This window comes from Oryctolagus cuniculus, chromosome 18 (genome assembly GCF_964237555.1).
Source record: "Oryctolagus cuniculus chromosome 18, mOryCun1.1, whole genome shotgun sequence".
Taxonomy (NCBI): Eukaryota; Metazoa; Chordata; class Mammalia; order Lagomorpha; family Leporidae; genus Oryctolagus; species Oryctolagus cuniculus.
This window is the reverse complement of record NC_091449.1, coordinates 33,874,210-33,895,628: the sequence shown is the minus strand read 5'-3', so window position 1 is coordinate 33,895,628 and position 21,419 is coordinate 33,874,210. Positions and strand designations below refer to the sequence as shown.

At 61.5% G+C, this 21,419-nt stretch overlaps 1 protein-coding gene across 9 annotated transcripts in view; it reads right to left on the bottom strand.

Annotated features, from left to right (window-relative positions):
- ADCY7 (adenylate cyclase 7) overlaps window positions 1–21,419 on the bottom strand; it is a 59,107-nt gene that overhangs the window by 15,315 nt on the left and 22,373 nt on the right. For 6 of the 9 annotated variants that reach the window (XM_051833918.2, XM_051833912.2, XM_051833917.2 and 3 more), the window contains exons 2-7: window positions 6,864–7,272; window positions 4,983–5,186; window positions 4,182–4,343; window positions 3,314–3,463; window positions 2,940–3,088; window positions 2,143–2,254 (exon numbers count right to left, since the gene is read on the bottom strand). In XM_051833918.2, the coding sequence (XP_051689878.2) occupies window positions 2,143–2,254; window positions 2,940–3,088; window positions 3,314–3,463; window positions 4,182–4,343; window positions 4,983–5,186; window positions 6,864–7,034 (948 nt within the window). In that variant the 5' untranslated portion in view covers window positions 7,035–7,272. Of the gene's footprint in view, window positions 1–2,142; window positions 2,255–2,939; window positions 3,089–3,313; window positions 3,464–4,181; window positions 4,344–4,982; window positions 5,187–6,863; window positions 7,273–12,368; window positions 12,507–21,419 lie in introns of those variants that run through there. The other 3 variants (XM_051833914.2, XM_070063175.1, XM_008275052.4) reach the window with 3 other exon arrangements.

Below are 21,419 nucleotides of genomic sequence, written 5' to 3'. Positions count from 1 at the left end.
TTGAGCGTCTTCGAGTACCTGGCCCTGGACCAGGCATTAGGACAGACAGGCAAACAAAACTCCACGCAACCATGGCACACACAGGCTGATGGGAGGGCGGGACCCTAAGCTAGATGATAAAGTCTACAGGCTGCACAATGGCAGCAGGGCGAGGCAGGAAAACAAGGCACAGGAGTGGCCTGTGTGGCCAGAGACCCACGGGAACCTAGAGCCTTTCCAGTATGTGCAGAAACAGCACTGCCAGCACATGCAAAGGTCCTGAGGCAGGAAAGGTGCTTGGGACACAGAGCCCAGCAGCCCGAGCTCGGGGAGACAAGGACAGAGGCAGCGGGTTTCGAGGTTACCCAAGAGACGGCTACACTGCCAGGGCTGGGAGAGCAGAGGGGAGGAGTCCGAGGGGGCAGAGGCAGGGGTCTTGGGAAAACTCCCACAGAGGAACGGGGCCCCAGAGGGCTGTCTGAGGTTCCAGCAAGGGCAGCCACATCCACCAGGGCCTGCAGGGGAGGTGTTGGGGGACGGCAAGGAGCCACCTGCCAGACATCGGCCTCTGCCCTCTGCTCCCGCCCCGCTCAGCTGACGGCCGGCAGACCCCCCTCAAAGGATGGATGCCACTGACTTCTGGGGGTGGGGGTGGGGATTGAGGTAGGCCGCCCCCCTGGGCCCAGCGCTCAGGAACAGCCTCTGTCTGCAGCTCCCTCCCCCGGAGCCTGTGGGGCCTGGCTGGGGGTCACGTCCGGCATCACTTCCCTGGACCCAGCAGCAGCCCTGCCCGGAGGTCGCCCCGCACCTGCTGGCCGGCACTAAGCCCCGCCCTGGGAGCTCCCTGCAGACAGGGGCCCCGGGGGCAGCCTGGACACCAGCACAGCCACGGTGCTGCCCCCAGCCCCAGCCACACCCCCCAGGCAGCTGCTCCCCCAAAATGACAGGTCTCTGTGCTACAGGGACACCTTTGAGAGGGGAGGCCCTGACCGTGAGGAGGAGGGACCAGCCCCACCTGTCTGCCCAGATCTGGGAAGCTGGCACCTACAACAGCCTCTCTTTTCCCACCTGTGCAATGGGGCCAAGCCTCCTGGGCCTGCCGGTAGAGAAGGCTGTGACCACGAGGGCAAGGGCAGGTCCTCAGGCTTCACAGCAGGGGGAGGCCAGCTGTGGCCCCAGACCCCCGCCTCCTACAGCCCAGTCTCTGGGGCTAAGTCACACAGCTCCTGGAAGAAGGCTCCAGGCTAGACAAGCCCTCTGGGTCGCTTGGTCCCCAACGTCCAAGATGGGGCGGCTCTCCAGAGCGTCCCTGGCCAGCATTGTCCTACAGCAATTTGGTTGCCTCCTGCAGTGGGGAGCTCATCCCCTGTAATGGGGAGTCCACCCCAGGGCCGAGCGGCTCTGATCATGAAGACCTCCCGGCGTGGGGCCAGACTCGCCTCCCCGGGAGCCCTGGGCCTCTGATCCTCTGCACCTGGGTGAAAGGCTACACACGCTCACGGGATGCGGGCACCGGGCAGCTTTTCACGTGGCTCAAATGTGCTGTGCAGCCAGGAAAGCCGCTGCCTTCACACTTACACTTGGGCCTCTGCTTAGCAGCCACCACCCCCAGGAAGCCTGCCCTGGCCACCTGAGGCTGGCCTAGGTGCTCCCTAGCACCCAGCACCTCAAGTGAGCAACTTGAGGGTGAGCCGGAGGCCCTACATGAACTCAAGGGATCTGCCCTCAGCAGGGACCATCGGTAAAGTAACCACCCTGTCAGACACCCCTCCCTGCCTGGGACCTGCCACGCTCTTCAGCGCCCTGGGGACAAGGCCCGCTGTGCCCCTCGGCACCCCCGTCCTTGCACATCCAACCTTGGGCACAGGCCCCTCAAACTCAGTTCCATGCACACGCGGAGCTGCCGTTCCGTGCGTGCTGCCCCGCCCCCCCCCCCCCCCCCCAGCCCCGAATGCCTGTCCCTTTCCTGCTCAGGTCTCCTGTTTAGGTTTTCCAAATGTTAATGTGCACACGAGGCCCCTGGGAGCCCGTGCAAAGCACCCTGTGGACGAGGCCGGGTCTCACTCTGCGGAGACAGGATCGTGGCTGCCACCCGCTGCTGGGACACGGCCGTCCAGCCCTGGGCCCCAGCGCCCCCCGGGGGCGCAGTCGGGCAGGGCTCACCTTGGCGATCTGGTCAAACTTGCCGAAAAGCTCGTTGAGCACCACCACCAGCTCCTTGGGGGAGCAGTCGCTGGCCAGGCGCGTGAAGCCCACGATGTCCGCGTAGAGGATGCTGGGGGCGGGGCCGGGGGAGGGGCCGTCAGAGCCAGGACCAGGAAGGCCCAGCAGCAGGAGCACCAGGGCCCCAGTCTGGGCCGGCACAGATGCTCCCAGCCTTGATGGCAAATTAAAGCTCCAGAGACGCCACAATAAAGCAAAATGGAGCAAAACTCCCACGCCCTTTGGGGGCCCCAAGACCACTCTCCCCGCCCGCGCCCCATCACTGTGGACCATGCCAGGGCTCCCACGGGCAGCTCAGAGCTGCTGCCTCCTCTCCGGTACCTGGATCCCCTCTTCAGCGCAAGGCTCGGGGACCTGCTCAACCCTCGCACCCGGTCCCCGTCTGGAGGCCAAGATGGGCTGGGAAGCCAAGAGCTGTGGTTCGAAGCAGATCCCGAGTCCGCGAGCCCCTGGACTGGTCCACAGCCCAGCCAGCCAGGAGGCCCCGGGAGCAGGCAGCGCCCACACAGACACTGAACTCGGGCTGGAGGGTTCCGGGGAGAGCCGGCAGCCCAAGGACAGCTGTCAGGCCTGGGGGCTCTACCTCCTTTCGGGGGGCCCGTGCCCCTTGAAGGCCATCTGCAAGGCTGCTTCCCTCAACAGAGCTACGCCCAGTTGCATCCTCACTTAACCCTGATCTGACCCTACGAGCCCTGGGGACACTGAGGCCCGGAGAGGGGCGCGCGGCGGGCACCCACCTGACGTTCCGGTGCCGCTTGACGTAGAGGCTGTGGAAGTTGTTGTCGGGCAGGTAGCGGCGGTCCCCGTGCTCCTTGAGCCGCTCGATGATGGCCAGCTTCATGCCCATGGAGATGTGCGCCGGCAGCACAGACAGCAGCAGGTTCTCCTGGCGCGGGCAGCGGAGCGGCGGGCTCAGCGCGCTTCCTGCTCTGCCCGCCACGCCCCCATCTCCCTGGCCACACAGCCTCCCACGGCCCCAGCAGCCCAGGGTCTGGCCCTGTGTGTGCAAGAGACATGCACGCTCCCACACGCGTGCGCGCGCACACACACACACATGCACCCTGCTTGGCAGGTGTCTGGGGTGGGGGGCTGGGCGGGGCCAGGTCCTCACCTGCTGACGCTTCTCAATGCGCAGCTTCCGGCGGATCTGGATGCACTTGACCGTGTAGGTGAAGAGGTCGCGGGAGGCATCCTGCAGCTGGTGCTTGTGGAAGGCACCCGTGAAGTTGCCGCACAGGAAGATGACAGCATTGGCCAGCAGCTGTGGGTGCCAGGGTGGGGGCTCAGCATTCCTGTGGTGGGGACTGGTGACGCTCCCCACCCATCATCCCCTACCCCAACCCGCTCAGGCCTGGAAACCGAGGCCCAGCCAGGGGCCAGTCTTCTCCTCAGGAGCCTCTGCCGGCCCTTGCTGCACCTGCTGGGCACCTGTGCCGGCCAGAAGGCTGGGCCGCCAGTGAGCAGGGGAGCGAGGCGGCCCTTCACACAGCCCAGGGCCTGAGGGGTGCGCACAGGGCAGTCCCAGAATGCACTGCCACCGCCCGGCTTGCCTGGAAGTGTAGCCCTGCCCTGGAAGGGACCCTTGGGCCTGGAGGAGGAACACACACCTCTGAGTGCCCACTCAACACAGACAGGGGGCCCGGAATACGGCCCTGCCCTGTCCAGATGGGGCTCCCAGGGAGAAAGCGGGACCTCGGGCCAGGTTGTCCCCCGACACTGGGCACTGGCCTGGGAGGGAAGGGCTGTGCCTGCAGGGGGACCGGAGGCCAGCAAAGGCAAGATGGGCAGGACAGGGCCCCATCTGTCTGGGAGGGGTGGGGGGGGCAACATCCAAGCAGCAGAGAAAGCCTGGCCTTGGGGCCCTGTGCGAGCCAGCAGCTCCGAGCTCACTGACAGGCCGCTCAGCCCAAACACAAGCCCCTCCCCAGAGAGCAGGCCTCAGCCTGGTCCCACCCCAGCACCCAAGAACCGCCCCTCACCTGTAGCCCCACCTGGGCGCTGGGCGTGGTGAAGACCCCCATCACAGCGCCGATCACCAACAGGTGGGAGGCGGTGGAGACGACCCCCACGGCCACAGCTCCCTGCGTGCTGAAGGGCAGCAGCGTGTACACCACGAAGATGATGAACAAGAAGAAGGGCACCTGGGGGCAGGGCCCAGGAGCCTGAGCTGACGGAGGGGCGGGACCTCGGTCCTCTCCGTGGCCCCCACACCTCCCACGCGTGCTGCGCTGAGTTCAGCAACAGACAAGCGTCAGAACGAGGGGGCTCCGTCCGCAGGATCGCGGTTCACCAGCAGAGCACCAGGCAGGGTCAGCAGCAGGGGAGGCCCACCTATCCACGGTTGGAGCTCCTAGCCGCTCGCCCCACCTGCTCTGCAGCCACCCTCCTGAGAGAGGGCCCCACCCCCAACCCACAGCCTTCCTCACCCCACCCCTGCCACGGAAGCGGTCCCACGGCCCAGGTGCTCGGCTCAGAGGGGACCACCGTGGGCCAGGTCAGCATCACTCAGGCCTGGGGCATGAGCTTGTGCAGAAAGGGTTGTGTCTCTCTCTCTCTCTCTCTCTCTCTCTCTCTCCCACTTCCCCCCTGCTGGGGTGGGGGAACCTGGAGGTTGAACAGTATGGGCTCCCGTGGCCTGGGGACAGCAGGTCTACTGCAGCCCTGTCAGCACAGAGCCCACCCCAGGACCCAGAGCCACAGCCCCGGCTACAGGGACCTGATGCCCAAGGCGGGGCGGCTGGCCACAGCCCCCAGGCATGCGGGGTCCCCCACCCTGTTACCTGCTCCCACGCACAGGCCTGCTTCGTCCGCGAGTCGAACACCAGCACATAGCCCAGCGTCAGCAGGCAGGCCCAGGTGAGCAGCGCCACCGCCCTGAGCCAACGCCGAACAAGGCACTCGACGTACACCAGCACGTAGACAGCCACAAACACGGCGAGCGCCAGGAACGCCGTGGCCAGCACAGCCTGGTGCTGAGAGGGGTCCTGGGGGGATAGACAGGCGCAGAAATGCCTCCATGGTTCCTGGCAGGGCGCCACCTCCTCCAGAAAACCCACCTATATTGGCCCACCCTCTACAATATGGACAATGCCCACATCAAACACTGGCTTCCCTCTTACCTCCAGGCCCTCACCTGCACCGCCATCTCTGGGAGGGAGGGGCCACTCAGGGGCCTCAGCATCCCCACATCCCAGCCCCAGCCCCCCTCCAGGCCCCCCTGATGCTCTGGGAACAGGCTGCCCGGCTCCCTCACAGGCAAAGCCATGGAAGGCCACCGGCAGCAGAGGACACCATTGGGTGTGGGCGGGCACTGAGGAGAAAAGGCGCCCCCGCCCCCCAGCAGGAAGCTGGAGCGAGGACACAGCAGTGCGCCCAGGAGGGGAGCGGCGGCACCAGCCAGGACCTGCACGGCTGGCGGGGCCCAAGCAGGCTCTGCGTGCCCCTGTTCACCCCCAGCTCCGGAGTCCCATGGTTCACACACACACACACACACACACACACAGATCCAAGCAGCACTGACAGAGTGCCCACTGGGTAACCAGCCACCCTACACATAGCAGCACCCTGTGGTCTCCGAGGTTTTCTTCTAGAACTCTCGACATTAATTAGAAAGAAAATGAGAGGCTGGGCATTGGTGCAGTGCTTAAGCTGCAGCTTGGGGCACCCGCTTCCCCTCTCAGTGCCGGGTTACCGTGCTGCCTCTGCCGCCAATCCAGCGCCCTGCTAAAGCACACCCTGGGAGGCAGCAGGGGCTGGTCCAAGTACTCGGGGCCCCGCCACCCACGTGGGGGACCGGGATGACGTTCCAGGCTCCTGGCTGGAACCTGGCCCAGTCCCATTGTTGCAGGCATTTGGGGGACGGGCCAGCAGACAGAAGATTCTCTCTCTCTCTCTCTCTCTCTCTCTCTCTGCCATTCTGCCTTTCAAATAAAAACGAGCTAAGTTTAAAAGGAAAGTGAAGCATGCAGTCCTGCAGCTGTGCTAGTCCCAGGGCAAGCGTTTGATGGCTGCACCCACACAGCGGCTGCAGCAGGGCAAGCGCCCAGGACAGCGATGCCATCAGCTCAGGGCTGGGTTAAGGAGGATTCTGAGGAGCGGACGTCTCGCACAGCAGCTATGACAACACTTGGGATGCCCTCTTCCTATACCGCAGAGCCTGGGTTTGAGTCTCGGCTCCTCTCCCTCTCCCAGCTTCCTGGCGGCACAGTCCCCCAGGAGCCAGCCATGACAGCTCGAGTTTCTGGGCCTTTGCCACCCGAGTGGGAGATATGCATGGAGCTCCCAGCTCCCGGCTTTGGACTGGTTATGGTGAGCATCTGGGGAGTGAGCCAGTCGACACAGGATCTGTCTCTCTGATTTTCCAACTGTCATGCAGAAGACTTCTGAGGCCCACAGACGCCTGCCCTGCCAGGGGACCCAAGGGAAGTGGGGTACACAGGGGTCCCTGATCAGGTCTTTGGGAAAATTCAGTTTCATCGTGGAGAAAAGCGAGGAGAAGTTTTTGGCCAAAGTCATCTACATCCACCCCCGGACTTCAGCATTGAAAATCCAAAGGCAACTGCCATCTCTGGCCAGCCCACAAGTGCTCCAGGTGCGGAGAGACGCCGCAGCTAGCCCCAGCCTCCCCAGTACACAGCTGCGCCCGTGGCGCAGGGACTCACCCCATGGCTGAAGGCGATGGCGATGAGGGCGCAGCAGGCGGCGGTGGCGGCCACCAGCAGGGTGAGCAGCAGCGGCCCGTGCTGGCTGGTGAGCCGGTACTTCTCATAGAGCGCCGCCTGGTCCGGGCCCTCCTCGCCCTCGTTGAGGAAGTAGCGCCCCTTGGCCGGCATCCTTGGCCCTGGGCACCCTCAGGACCAGCCCCGGCCTGGGGGGCATCTGGCAGCCCCCACCCTCCTCCGTGGGCCCGGGCCTAGGCCTCTGGCCTCACCGGGGCTGGCGAGTGGGGCCGGGCGGGGGCCTCTGCGGCCTGCAGCTCCATGGGCGATGTGGGTTGGTATTCCGCTCACTGGGCCGCTGGTGTAGTCCGGTGCGCCCGGCTGGGCTGAGCAGGCCCGTGAGGCCTCAGCGCTGTGGAGACAAAGCAGACCCCGGTTTGCAATCTGCCAACCACGTGCAGCCGCCAGGGTTTGACTGTTTTTCCTTGGAACACTGGGAGTTCAGTATTGAGGGGTGGGAACATGATCCAGCTTTGGTGCTTAGAGGTGGGGTCCTTGGGGGTGATTACTTGGCATCACGTCATTGGGGGGCCCACCGTCGGATCCTGGTGGCTCTGCGGGAGACCCAGACACACGCACTCCAGTCTTGCCATGTGACGCCCAGTGCCACTGCGGGACTGTGCTGGCAAGACCACCACTACCATAGGCCCAGCCAATGGGGCCTCTGATCTTAGACTGAGAACCTCCAGGATGATGAGCCAAAAACCAAGCCTGGTTCAATCGCAGCCACTCCAATTCTGGTCCAGCTCCCTAATGCACTTGGGAAGGCAGCAGAGGATGGCTCAAGTGTTTGGGCCCCTGAACCCACATGGGAGACCCAGATGGAGTTCCAGGCTCCTGGCTGCAGCCTGTCACAGCCCCAGCCATTGTGGCCATTTGGAGAGTGAACCAGTGAATGGAAGAGTCTCGGTCTTGCCCCTCCTCTCTGTCACTCTGCCTTTCAAATAATAAAATAAATCTTTTTTTTTATATAATACTTTCTTATTTTTTATTAACATTAGCTCTTTTCATATTAGTAGTAGCAAGTTCTGATTTTTAGTATAGGTTGTGTATCTCTTATTTGAAACACTTGGGGCCAGAAGTATTTTGTTTTCTGGGTTTTTCTGAATTTTCTAGTAGTCGCACAAGCATAATGAGATACCACAGGGATGGGAAGGGACCAAGCCTAAATATGAACTTCACTTAGGTTTTGTTAAGCTTTATGTACAGAGCCTGAAGGCAGCAGGACACAGGGTGTGTAACACTGTCATGATGTCCTGCTTGAGACACTGTGTTGGCAATGACAAGGCTTCAGACTGTGCAGTGTTCAGCAGTTCAGATTAGGGATGCTCAAACTGTACTGTGCTAAGGCAAGAGAGAAACATCATACTTTCCATTTATTTTTAAATTTCCTATGAACTACTTTCTAGTAAAAAACTGTTTGGTATTAAGTGTTTTTATCTCAAATTCTAAAAGTAACCATGGCCTTCAGCTGAACTGTACACTCCCGGGCTTTTCTATCTTAGGGACATTTACACAGTAAATGCCATTTCAGTCACTGAGCTCTTCCTCATCACTGAGATAGGTGCTTTTCTTTATCCTCGGCCGTCTTGAGTCATCGGACGTGGAGGGACCCCCTGGACTGGGTCTCCATTTTCTTTGTTCTTCTTCAATTTTGGCTTGATTTCTTCTTCTGGTTCAGGAATCTTTAAAAAATCTTTTTTTAAAAAAAATTTTGTTTTGGGGCCTGCGCCGTGGCTCACTTGGTTAATCCTCCGCATGCAGCGCCGGCATCCCATATGGGCGCCGGGTTCTGTCCCAGTTGCTCCTCTTCCAGGCCAGCTCTCTGCTGTGGCCCGGGAGGGCAGTGGAGGATGGCCCAAGTGCTTGGGCCCTGCACCCCATGGGAGACCATGAGGAAGCACCTGGCTTCTGGCTTTGGATCAGCGCAGCGCCGGCCATAGCAGCCATCTGGGGGGTGAACCAACGGAAGGAAGACCTTTCTCTCTGTCTCTCCCTCTCACTCTCTGTAACTCTACCTGTCAAATAAAAATATTTTTTTAATTTAAAATATTTATTAAAAAAAGATTTATTTACTTATTTTGAAAGGCAGAGAGAGAGACAGTGAGAGACAGAGACTCTCCCATCTGCTGGTTCACTCCCCAAATGGCTACAACGGCCAGGGCTGTGCCAGGTGAAGCCAGAAGCCTCTTCCTGGTCTCCCACGTGGGCAGCAGGGGCCCAAGCACCTGGGCCGTCTTCCACTGCCCTTCCAGGTGCACCAGCAGAGAGCTGGATCAGAAGTGGAACAGCTGGGACCCAAGCCGGCAGCCACAGGGATGCCAGTGCCAGAGACAGCAGCGTCACCCACCACACCAAGGTGCCAGCCCCAAAACTATTTGAAAAACAGTGCTTTGCAGTAAGGACAGCAGCGACTCCTGTCCCACCGCGCATCGGTACACACATCCCCCTGCTCATCTTCAGAGCCTGCAAAGGCGGAGCTGCCCACCCAGTTTAGGGTCGCAGAACTGAGCCCAGAGTGGCAAGGATCACATGGCAGGAGCCGGCTGCTAGGAGGGCTGAGATTCAAACCCATGGCCCAGGCTTCCCTCTGACACCCTTGGGGACAGCACAGATGACACAAGCACACCAATAGCAAATGCCTGCCCCTCTGCCCTGCTGCCAAACACCTGTGCTGCTTAACCGCAAAGCCTGGGACAACGCCCCACAGCTGCTCCACGCCCCAGGCACCCCCTGTGGCCAAGACATGGGAGCCTGCACACAGGGCCAAGCACACACACTGAGCCCAGGCCACTCTCTGCGCGCAGATGCCACCCTGCCCTCCCCGGCATGGAGAGGTTCCCAAGGCCCCGTGGGAACCCAGGCCTGGTAAACACGGCTCTCAGGGATCTAATTAGGCCACTTCCCGGGCAACAGCCGGAGGGAAAGGAGGTGGACAATGGACAGCCCTGGGCGCAGGGACCTTGGCCCATCCAAGGACCTTGGCCAGCTCCTGAACAAGCCGTGCCTTGTGCAGCAAAGCGGGGGGTGGGGGGGCTGATCACTCCTGGAGAGGTGGCCCTGGGACCCACCACCAGGCCCCTCCCACCTGGGAGCCACCCCTGCCCCAGGGGGAAGGGGGCCAGGCCCAGAGGCCCAGTCACTGACCCTGCAGGCAACCAAGAGGGGCCTTTGGAAGCCCTGGATGCCATGTCCCCAGCAAATGACCCTGAAGCCTCAGCTTGCAAAACTCAGTGACGGGGAGCCCATTACTTTGCAAAGCATCCCCTCCACCACTAGCCCCTACACCTTGTATGGAGCCAAGCCCTGCCTCCCGCCCCACCCCCACCCCTATAGTCCTGTCCACACTTCCCACCAAGAGCAGGAATCTGCCCCTTCACCTGGAGACACGTGACCCGCTGGGTCCCTCCCTGGCATCCACACCCCCCGTCTACCCTGGAGACCCAGCCCCTGAGAGAGGCCCCCACCACAGCCCAGCTGGGGCAGGGTGCTTCGTGCTTCTGCTGAGTAACACCCGCCCTCCCCTGACCCCTACCGTGCTCAGTCCCCTGGCTCAGGGGCCGCACAACCCAGATATGGCCAAGAAGCCCCCATGACCAAAACCACCCCAGTGAGCATCCTCTTGAGACTTTTGCTGACCCAGGGAAAGAAAGAGGTGCTATTTTGTCCGGGGCCCGGAGCTGCCAGCACACACCCGAGCTGCAACAAGGAGACAGCCCACCTAGAAAGGAAGCCGACATGGAGAGCTGGAAGGAGACAGAGGCTGTTGTCACAACAGCCCAAGCCTGGAGCCAGCTGCACCTGAAGCTCAAGCAAACACCAGGTATGCCAATCACACGGGACAGTCACTCCCTGAAGCCAGTCTCAGTTTGTCATTTGCAACCACCAGTCCCAAGGTGGACATCAGGCACCCTGATCCAGGGGATGCCTAGGCCCCGTGGGACCAGAGCCGGGGGGGGGGGGTCCCACTCCCCAGAGAGCTGAGAATAGGCTCTGAAGACACTTCCTGCCCTGGCTAGCTAGGACCTTCTCTGGAAGGAGCTGGGCCAGGGAGGGTACATCCCTATCTCCTCCCAGTTAACTGCTGTCCCTGCGGCCCAGGCCCCTGCAGGGAAGCACAAGAAGGGGCGCTCCCCACACCCCGCCCGTGGGCCTCCAAGGACTCTTCTCCCTCTGGAAGGGGTCTAGGGAAGCCAGGTGCACACAGACGTCGGGGGAATCAACTTCTCCACACCCAGGCCACCTTGTGGCTCTGAGCGGTCCCCGGCCCCAGGGCTCGTGATACAGCCGTAAGCAAAATCTCCCAGGCTCTTTCTGTGTGCCGGGCTCTGTGACTTCCTCAGATCTGCACGCCTGCCCTGTGGATCTGACTGCTCCTCCCAGTTCACTGATGCGGCATCTGAGGCACGGGGAGCTTCCGTCACTTGCCCCGGTCACACAGCTTCTAAATCAGAGAGCTGGGAGCTGAGCACAGGCCACCTGGGGACCACCAACATCCCGATGTCCACAGTCCCTCAAACTTCAAAATGCCCGCACTCCCCAGCCTGCCCTGCCACTAGACCATGGCCAGAGCTTCAGCCAGGGGCACAGGAGGACAAGCAGAACCCACTGGGGACCTCCCCTCTCCCTTGCTGAGCAACGTCAGGCCAGGGAGATCCAGCAGGGCCACCTCCTCCAGGAAGCTCTCTGAACTACACCCTACACACCCTCTTCTCCTTTCCTTGTGACTGAACAGAACTGAGGCTCCTCTCCCAAGCCCTGACCATCTGGGCCCAGGCTGCAGAGCCATGCGGGCTGCTGTTAGTAGGAGGCTAGGACTCCACGGTTCAGCTCGGGGTGGAGCCCTCAGGGGCCCTCAGGGCAGGCTTCTCCGGGGGGCCCTGCTGGTCCCAGGGAGGGTGAGCTCTAGGCCACCCCCAGCTTTCACAGGGGCACACAGGCACCACTTCCTCATGCACGCGGTGCTGGCAAGAACCCCAGCCCAGCTTCCTCTGGCCGAGCCCCGGCAGGCCCTGGGGCTCCCATGGCCTCAGAAAGCGGAAGTGGGGTGCTGGGAGCATCAAGGAGGGCCGGGCAGGCCTGCAGAGAGGAGAGGCAACCACGCGGCAAACGCCCATACGCCCAGTCTGGCCCCGAGACAGTGGGGCTCCACTCCTGGGACAGGACGTGTGGGGTTGCCGTCTCCTCAGCACGTGGTCCTAGGAGCCCCTCTGCTTCCTTAAACGACACTAGAGTCCCTCTGCCCAGCACACGGCCCAAAGGGTGCTGGGGGAAGTCTCAGGGGACCACGACATTCTTGTCTCGGTTTTGCGGGCATTCGAGGCCCCATCGCCCTCCTCGTCCCCTCCCTGTCCCCAGGCCTTGCTGGGCTTCTGCTCACAGCACTGACCTCCTGCCCAGGGCCTTCTCTCCCAGGCACACCCCCAGCGCCCGCACACACTGCCTCACCAAACCTCCGTGCCGTGTGTCCGTGTCTGTGTCCGTAGCCGGCCCGGGCGATGCGGTGCTGAGCCAGACGCCAGGGCAGGGAAGCCAGCACACAGCCCAGCCCGAGCTGGTGAGCAGGGAGGGAGGCTGTGGGGCAGAGGGGGAGGGTGAAGGGGGCGGGGCGGGAAGTGCCCGCAGCACACGGCCCCCAGGTACGCCAGGCAAGGGGAGACCCGGGCTCCCTACCAATGCCGCTGCCCCAGCCTCACACTCCGGGATGCCCTGGCTGCTCAAGGGGGCTGAGAAGGTGGCAAAGAAGCCCAAATAGCAAGCGGGGGCTGCGGAAGCCCTGCAGGATCACAGCCCCCACCCAGGAGCTCCTGACGTCAGCCGACAGAGCCTCAGGCAAAGGCGCGCAGCACAGAACCTAGCAGGAAAGGCCCCGGGAAGCAGCCAGCCCACGTCACATCCCAGTGCCTGGGTTTGATCCCTAGAGCAGCTCCTGACTCCAGCTCCCTGCTAATGTGGACTCTGGGAGGCAGCGGCGATGGCTCAAGTAGGGGGGTCCCTGCCACCCACATGAAGACCTGGATTGAGGTCCCAGTTCCTGGCTCAGCCTGGTTGTTGCAGGCATCATCTGGGGGAGTAAACCAGTGGCTGGGAACTCTTGCTGTCTGTCTGTCTGTCTGACTCTCAAATAAATAAAAAACATATTAAAAACTCAAAAAAGACAAATAAACCCCAGGCAGGGTGAAAGCTGTGGCTCCCAGGGCCAGCACCGTGCAGCCGTGGGTTAAGCCGCGACCGGCGATGCCTGCATCCTTTATGGGCACCAGCCCAGGTCCGAGCCCCAGCTGCTCTATTTCCATCCCAGCTCCCTGCTAATGTGCCTGGGAAAGCAGCAGAGGATGGCGCAAGCTTTTGGGCCCCAGCACCCACATAGGAGACCTGGATAAAGCTCCTGGCTCCTGGCTCCTGCCTTCGGCCTGGCCCAGCCCTGGCCGTTTTGGTCATCTGGGGAGTGAACCAATGGATGGAAGACCTCTCTCTCTCCTTTTCTCTAACTCCATCTTTCAAATAAAATGAACAAAACAAAACAAAAGCTGAAGTTCCCGAAGGCGCAAGCCCCAGCCAGCACTGCTCCGGCTCTCAGGCCCCTGGGATCTCCCAGGCTGATTCAGCCCCGGCCCCAGATGCCACAGGCTGCCTGCTGGTCTTTGAGTCCAATCCCAGTTCTGCCTCCAGTTCTGTGACGCTGAGCAAGCCCCTGGCATGACCGGGGCCTCACTTTCCCCTCTTGCAAAGGGGTGGTGGTGCCAGAGCTGGGGTGGAGGCAGAATCACTCCACACAAGGATGGGGCCCGCTGCTGTCACCTGGCCCTGAGGGCCCAGTCTGGTAGCCTCCATGCCTGAAGCCTGCCGTCCACTTCATTGCTGTGGCCCAGCATCAGCTGGTGGGCGGGGCGGGTCTCTCCTTTAAAGCAAACCCCCAGCGCAGGCCATGCCACCTGCGACCCCCGCCTCCTATAGCCAGGGCCTGGATCAAGTCTCCACTTTCCACTTCCCACCCAGCTTCCTGCTAACACGCACCAGGTTTGCTCGGTCACCTGCCAGTTCTTTCTCTAAAAAGAGAGATTTATTTGAAAGGTCGAATGACACAGAGATCCTCTATCCACTGGTTCACTCCCTAAATGACCGAGAATGGCCGGGCCCAAGCCAGGGGTCTGGAACTCCATCCGGGTCTCCCACGTGGGTGGTAGGGGTCCAAGTATTTGGGCCACCTTTGCTGCTTTCCCAGGCGCATTAGCAGGGAGCTGGATAGGAAGTGGAGCATCTGGGACTCGAACCAGCACTTCAGTGTGGGCTGCAAGTAGCAGCCGAACCCGCTGTACCACAACATGGGCCCCTCTCCAGACAACTGCCAGGGAACTCATCCATCCATTCATCCATCCCCCGAGGGCTTCACACGAGCACTCGCAACAGACACGCATTAGCCCCTCCCGTGTGCCAGGCTCCAGGCAAAAGGCCCAGGAGGGAGAAACCTCAGCGCCCCGCCCACCGGGTGCATGCCGGGGCTGAGCCCAGGGCGCTGATTAACAAACCAATCAACCAGGCTCCCTATGGAGAAAACATCGGCATTGCCCCTCCACTCGGGCCTGAGATTCCACAATCAGCGGTTCATTTCACTCAGCGGCCACATCACCTCCTCACCAGGTTCCCCTTAGCATGGCAGCGCTCCCACGCCCACGGGAAACAGATCCCTGAGCCTTTCCTCCTTGAGGAGGAACAGAAGGGCGGGTCCTGCTGGCCCCCAGGGACCCCTGCAGGGCGGGTCCTGCCTGTGACGTCACACCCGCAGACGACAGGTGCACTGGTGATGTGAGGTGGGACAGGAGACGCCTCACAGGCCCTCGAGCCACCCCCGCCCTGGCAGAAGGAAGGTTGTTGGTGAGTCTACCTCCTGCACTGCTCGCAGCCTGTTTATAGGCAGCGGCTGAGGCAGGCATTGGCACAGCGGTCCCGATGCTGCTTGGATGCTCACGTCCCAGACCCAGGCAGCTGGGTTCCCGTCCTGCCTCCACTTCCACTTCTGGCTTCCTGCTTACGTGCACCCTGGGAGGCAGCAGGTGATGAGAAAGTGTTGGAGTTCCTGCCACCCACACGGGAGACCCAGATAGAGTTCTAGGATCCTGGCTTCAGCTAGGCCCACCCTGGGCATACCAGGCATTTTGGGGAATGAACCAGCAGATAGAAGACCTCCCTCTATAAAAAAAATGTAAAACAGCACAGCCTAGAAGAGAGCGAACAAGCTGGAGCCAAAACCTATACAAGGACGATTTCCAGAGAGCGAGAAACTTCAAGGGAATCTCACTTAACTCTGGTTAGACAAGGCCTTCCTGACCTGACCGAAATCCAAAAACCATAAAGGCAAGACTGACAAATGAATCACGTGAGAGATCGAAAATGACTAGACGGTAAAAACTATGAAGACGTCACCAAAAGCTAAAAGACAGACCAGAGAATCACAATTTCCACTCCTCACAGGGAGAGTCTTTCCAGAACATGTAAAGAGCCCTTACACATCCAAAAGAAAAACAGGGCCAGGAGTGAAGATGCCCAGACCCACGTCACAGCACTGGGTCCAGCTCCTGGACCTGGCTTCTGATCCAGCTCCCTGCTAACGCGCCTGCGAGACAACAGAGACGGCCCAAGTGCGTGGGTCCCTGCCAGCCACATGGGAGAGCTGGGTGGAGTTCCAGGCTTCTGGCTTTGGCCTGGCCCAGCCTGGGCTGTTGCAGGCATCTGGGGAGTAAACAAGCAGGTGGAAGATCTCCCTCCCCGACTCTCCCTCTCACTTTGTCACTCTGCCTTTCAAATAAATAAATAAACCTTTAAAAAAAAAAAAACATTTATAGAAAAGACACTCCAAGTGGCTCTTAGACATTTGGAAAGAAGCTGACCTCGCAGGCAATGAGACAAATACAAATTACAGCCGCCGTGGGATACCACGTTTGCCTGCGTGACCGGGAAGGAACATAGCATTCCGTCAGCCTGGGCTGGAACCAGGCACTCGGCTGGAACCGGGCACTCGGGCTCCCGCGGGCAGGAATGCGCCCTGTTAGAGCGGCTCAGCACGAGCGAAGCCACCAAGGTGCACACGTGCCCGGGACCTGCCCCATCTGATCTGCTCTCCCCCACGGGAGACCACACCTGCAAGGGGTCACTCATCACCACCCCGCGACACCTAAGTACAGAAGGAGGTGATGAGTGGCGCCCTCAGAGGCCAGGACACAGAACGAACGAGGGGACACCGTGCAGCTGCCAAAAGCAAGGGGCAGCTTGGAACCCAGGGAGCCGGGTGGCTCCCTTAAAAGCCCACAGGGTACAGCGATGCCGGCCCGAGACAGAAACGCAGCCTTGCGTTGACAGCGTGGATGAGGTGCATGTCTCACTTTCACTTTCTATTCCTACGCTCACTGCGTGTGCATGACCAAGCGCAGTCTGCGCAGAAAGACGGAAATCCCAGGTCCATCAGGGCCAAGCCGCCTGACCTCCCCTGTGCCTCGGTTTCCTCTTTTGGCAGGGCAGGCGCCACACAGGGCTCTGGGAATTACACGGCGGCCACACCGGCAGAGAGCTGAGCCTACGTGTGGCACACAACACCTACTACAAAGCTGGCAGGAAGGGCGGGGTGGGGTGCGGAGATGAACAGGCCTGCAATCTGCTCCTTCCCCCACCCCCAACCCTGCCAACAGCCCAACAGCCCTGCAGGGAGTGGAGGAGACCCGGCCCCCTTCTGCCCTGGAAATGGCCTGGCCTGTGGGGCTGGAGGGAACAGCGGTCAGTGCTCAGGACCATGAGCAGCAACACAGGCTGACCTCTCTGTGCAGGGCCTTGAAGGAGTGGCTCTCAGCCCGAGTCAGGCCAGAGGGAGGGGATGTTGGTCTGGGTCCCAGGGACCACCTGGTGGCATCCTAGGTAGCACCAGATCCTTGCTGCAAACCTCCCAGGCTGCAGTCAGGAAGAGAAAGAATAACATCCAGCCCTGGACGTGTGCTCTGTGGCAAAGAGACAGAGGGCGGAGCACCACCCAGGCTGGCCTCCCGCCTCTGACAGCCTGCAGAGCACGGGGAGGTGCTGGACAAGGACCCCCCAGGCTGACTCCCCACAGCTGAGTGTGGGAGAGTCCAGGGGAACCGACGGTGGCCCATTTGTCCAAAGCCCACAGGCCAAGAAAACATGCAGCTGGGATTTGAAGCCAGGCCGGCCCTACCTAAGGCCCAGGCTCTCATAACCCTGTACCTGCAACTGCTGAGGCGTGCCCCACCCCCACCCCACCCCCACAGCAGTGCCTGCTCACAAGTGGAGCTGGGTTCGACAGTCTCCCTTCCCTCTTTCAAGATGCCCTGGGTTCCTAGCAAAGGTTCTGACAAGTCCTGCAGCAAACAGACTCACTGAATTAACACAGCAAAACTGTCCCCACCTTTCTGGTTCACGGACTCTTCTTCCCTAGAATCCCTAGTGAACCTCCTTGAGCAGGCGCTGCCTTTGGAGTCTCCGAAAGCCCCTAGGAGCTGGGGCCCACGGAAGCCTCTCTCCTCCCCTTCTCTGAGCGCCTGGGGGAGCTGACAGCAGGTGGGGACCAGGCAGAGGTGAGGAGACACCAGAGAGAGCAGTCTCTGGCAGTCTTCGGGCCAGCTGGGAAGAAACCAGCCTGGGGGAGAGTCAGCAGGCAGAGAGCCCCCAGGGCATCTTCCTGTTGGCTTCCTGCCACTCCCATGCACCTGCCCAGATGCCCCCCCCCCCCAGCCCCGGCACACGCAAGGCAGTATAGGGAGAACACGGCGGACAGTCCCGGCGCCACCTCTCACCGCCGTGTGACCACAGCGCTTCCCCCTCTCTGGGCCTCACTCCTCCCAGGGTCTCCGAGGTCCCTTCCCACTCAGACCAACAGAGAGGCCAGGGGGAGAGGCAGCTACCACGCAGAGCCCAGTAGCCCATCCCGGGAGGCCGGGGTCCTCTCTGCCTGGCCCATCCCCATCCCAACAGGCCCGAAGCCACCGCCCGGCCCAGCAGCCAGAGTGCCCAGGCCTAACCCATGGGGCTGAGACCCTGGTCAAGGCCAAGGGGACATGTGAGGGGCAAGGCGCTGCCTCGTGCAGCCAGCTGAGAGCCCGGAAGAGGCCCTGTGCACGGAGGGTTGGGGGCAAGCCCACCCGGCCTCCCCCTTCTGCCTTCCAGAACTGCACCCACTTGGGGGCTCACACAAACTCCCACCTTCCAGCCCCAGGCTGCGCAGGGGAGGTAGCAGCGCACAGCAACCCCTGCAGTCCCGAGCCCAGGCCTCCCCGTGGGGTAGCCCACCAGGGCCCCCACAGCTGTCCAGGACCCCGAAATACCCAACCCAGTCCTTGCTCACCCCCAGCCAAAAAAACTTCTCCAGAGCCTTCTTGACTGCTGCGTGCTCTGACTTATTTCGCTTCCCCAAACGAGCCCCACCCTTTCATCGCCAGACTCTGGCAACCTAGACACACGGCCTCTGCCGGGCAGCTCCTGCCCACCCTTCAGCGCCAGCCTCCCCCGCCACCTCCCCCAGGAAGGCTGCCTAATTCCTTCCCAATCAGGCCTCCCTGCCTGCCTTAGCTTCCCTGGCACCTGCACTTCCCAGGGATGCACTGGCCATGTCACCTGGGCCCCTCCAAGGCTGAGCCATCTGCACCCGCCCTGTTGGGCATGCAGGGTCCACACAAACCCCTTCCTCTGCACACTAAGACAGCCAGTATGAAGGCCGGCGCCGTGGCTCAATAGGCTAATCCTATGCCTAGCGGCACCAGCACCCCGGGTTCTAGTCCCGGTCGGGGCACCGGATTCCGTCCCGGTTGCCCCTCTTCCAGGCCAGCTCTCTGCTGTGGCCCGGAAGTGCAGTGGAGGATGGCCCAAGTCCTTGGGACCTGCACCCACATGGGAGACCAGGATAAGCTCCTGCCTTCGGATCAGCATGGTGCGCGAGCTGCAGCGCACCGGCCACAGTGGCCATTGGAGGGTGAACCAATGGCAAAGGAAGACCTTTCTCTCTGTCTCTCTCACTGTCCACTCTGCCTGAAAAAAAAAGAAAAGAAAAGAAAAGAAAAAGACATCTAGTATGGAACTAGCCTGCAGGGGCAGGGCCCCCATGGCGGCACCCCCACCCCACCTGCATGAGGTCAGGCAGTCACCTGCCTCTAAACTGGGATGAGACCGATGGAGGCAGGCAGAGAGGATAGATTTGATTAGATTTGTGAGCTGGGAGACCACGCCCCTACCTGATCCCACCTGTACGCCCACCTGCCCGTCAGACTACATAGCCACGCCCCATTTGGGAGTAAATAAAAGGCCCCATGGGCGTGGCCTTCAGGCCGCCTGCTCTCCGACTTCCTGCCTGTGTGCTTGCTCCACGTGGCTCGCTCCTGGCCTGCTCTCTGCCTGGTACGGACCAGACGTAGCTTCTAGACCTCTCTCCCCTAAATAAAGCCCTCACTCTCCTGTGTATTCCTCTCACTGAATAGAAACCGTAGAAACATACCATGTTGCCTGGTCTATTTGAGCCAGCATTCAGAAGTCTCTGAATATGTGGCAAGAACCCACAAGGTTATTAATATGGAAAGTTATTAATAAACAGGCCAACATCAAAACCTCCCTCCCCTCTCCCCCCCCCACCCCCGGGCCTGTGCTAGCAGTGCAATGACCTCATGTCTCCAAAACCTCATAAACCCCCAAACCACACGTGGCAAGGGGAGGCAGACCCCGGCTTGGCATTCCCTGGGCCCTCACCCCGCAAGCACTCACTGGGCTCCTGCCCTGCATCAACACAGGGCGAGGTGCTGACGCCACAGCCAGCAAGGCGGACGGGGTGGGGGTGCGCAGAGCGCATGCTGGGGGCACGCACAGTAAAGGAGCGAAAGGCTGAGAAGAAATGCCAGGGCAGGCCAAGGTGCAGCCCCAGGCGGACAGCGGACGAAGCAGGCGAGAAGCAGGCGAGGCGAGGGCTCCACAGCGCCGCTCTGAGACCAAACATGGGGTGTGCATCCAGGGATGGCCACAAGCTCTCCGGGCCTGTTTCCTCGCTGTCTCAGGGACTTCATTCAGAGGCCGGCCGGCAGGCACACAGTGAGGGCCACCACCTAGGGTCCTCCCAGCTGGCTCCCAACACGAGGGAGGGCAGCCTGAGATGGCTCTGAGACCTCCTGGGACACACTACAACCCTGGCACTCGGGGCCACTTCCTGCCAGCTCCTCTCTACCCTCACTGTCCTGCCCACACTGGCCTGGCGACTAGGGGTGCAAAAGTGCTGGCCCCGCCCCCCATCCCTGTACCCCCTCCCCAGGGGCCAGGGCGGTGGCTCCAGGGAGTCTGCGCATTTCAAAGATGGCCACTTCCCCATTAGCCCAGGCGTCTCCCTTCCACTTCAAAGGACTCCTCCTCCTCCTCTTCCAGCAGATGGGCCTGGGGAGGCAAGTGTGGGAGGCTGGGAGCAGGACAGGCAGGAGGTAGGGCCCGCCAGCCCGGCCAGCCCGCTGCAGAGTGGGGAGAACAAAATGGGAAGAGGAATAGCCCCCAGGGTCCCCTAGAGAACAGCAGGAAGGGCCAGGACCAGCCCAAAGGACAGGCCCCAAATCCACACCCTTCCCCCTGGGGGAGACCCAGGAGAAGGCACACGGACAGGGAGGGGTCAGCACCCCCAACACAGCTCCACCCAGGAAAACCCAGGCCAGCCTGAGGCTGGGAGCTCCCTGGACAAGTTTCCCCACCCGTGCCTCTCCCAGCAACGCCAGCAATTCTAGGAACCATAGATCTTTAAGTCAGCGGGCCTGGGCTGCTACGACGGAGCCACTCAGAGAGGGTGGCTGGGCAGGCGAATTCCCCTGCGGGGGGGGAAGACAAGGAGGCCCCCATCTGGGCTCTGCATGCAGTGACCACAGCAGGCAGGAGGTGGCACCACCCACACATGCACCTCCGCTGGGGCCTCAGGCTTCCCAAAGCCAAGCCCGGGCACTACACCCCACGTGGCCATGAGCTCCTCCTGTGTCCATGGTCATGGTCATTCCTTCTGCCTCCAGTCCCAGCATGTAGGAGGAGGCGAGAAGAGAGGTGGGACCCGGGGGGCAGGAGTCATGGCTGAGGGTGGGGGTCCCGCAATAAAGACCTCAGTTGGCTCCTTGTGTCCCCCAGGCCCAGTAGGGGGCCTGGCTGCGACAGTGGGAGACGAAGGGACCCTCTGGAGGGAGCTCAGGGAGGGACGTGGCCAGCCGAAAGGACCCAGGAGGAGGCACCAGCATACCCCTAACCCCAGAGCTCCAGGTCTCCCAAAGGAGGCGCCTCCCTGGGGGACACAAGGCATGGAGTTGGGAGAAGGGCAGGAGGGGGACCAGAGGTGGGACTGCAACCGGAAAAAGGGCCAGGGCCAGGAAGGCCGCAGAAGCCAGAAACATTGACACCTGACCAGGCAAGGAGAAACCGGCCCAAGGGCTGTGTCAGAAAAACCTGGGGCCCTGGCCTCCACTCTGGGGGTCCAGGGTCAGCCGGCCCCACCCC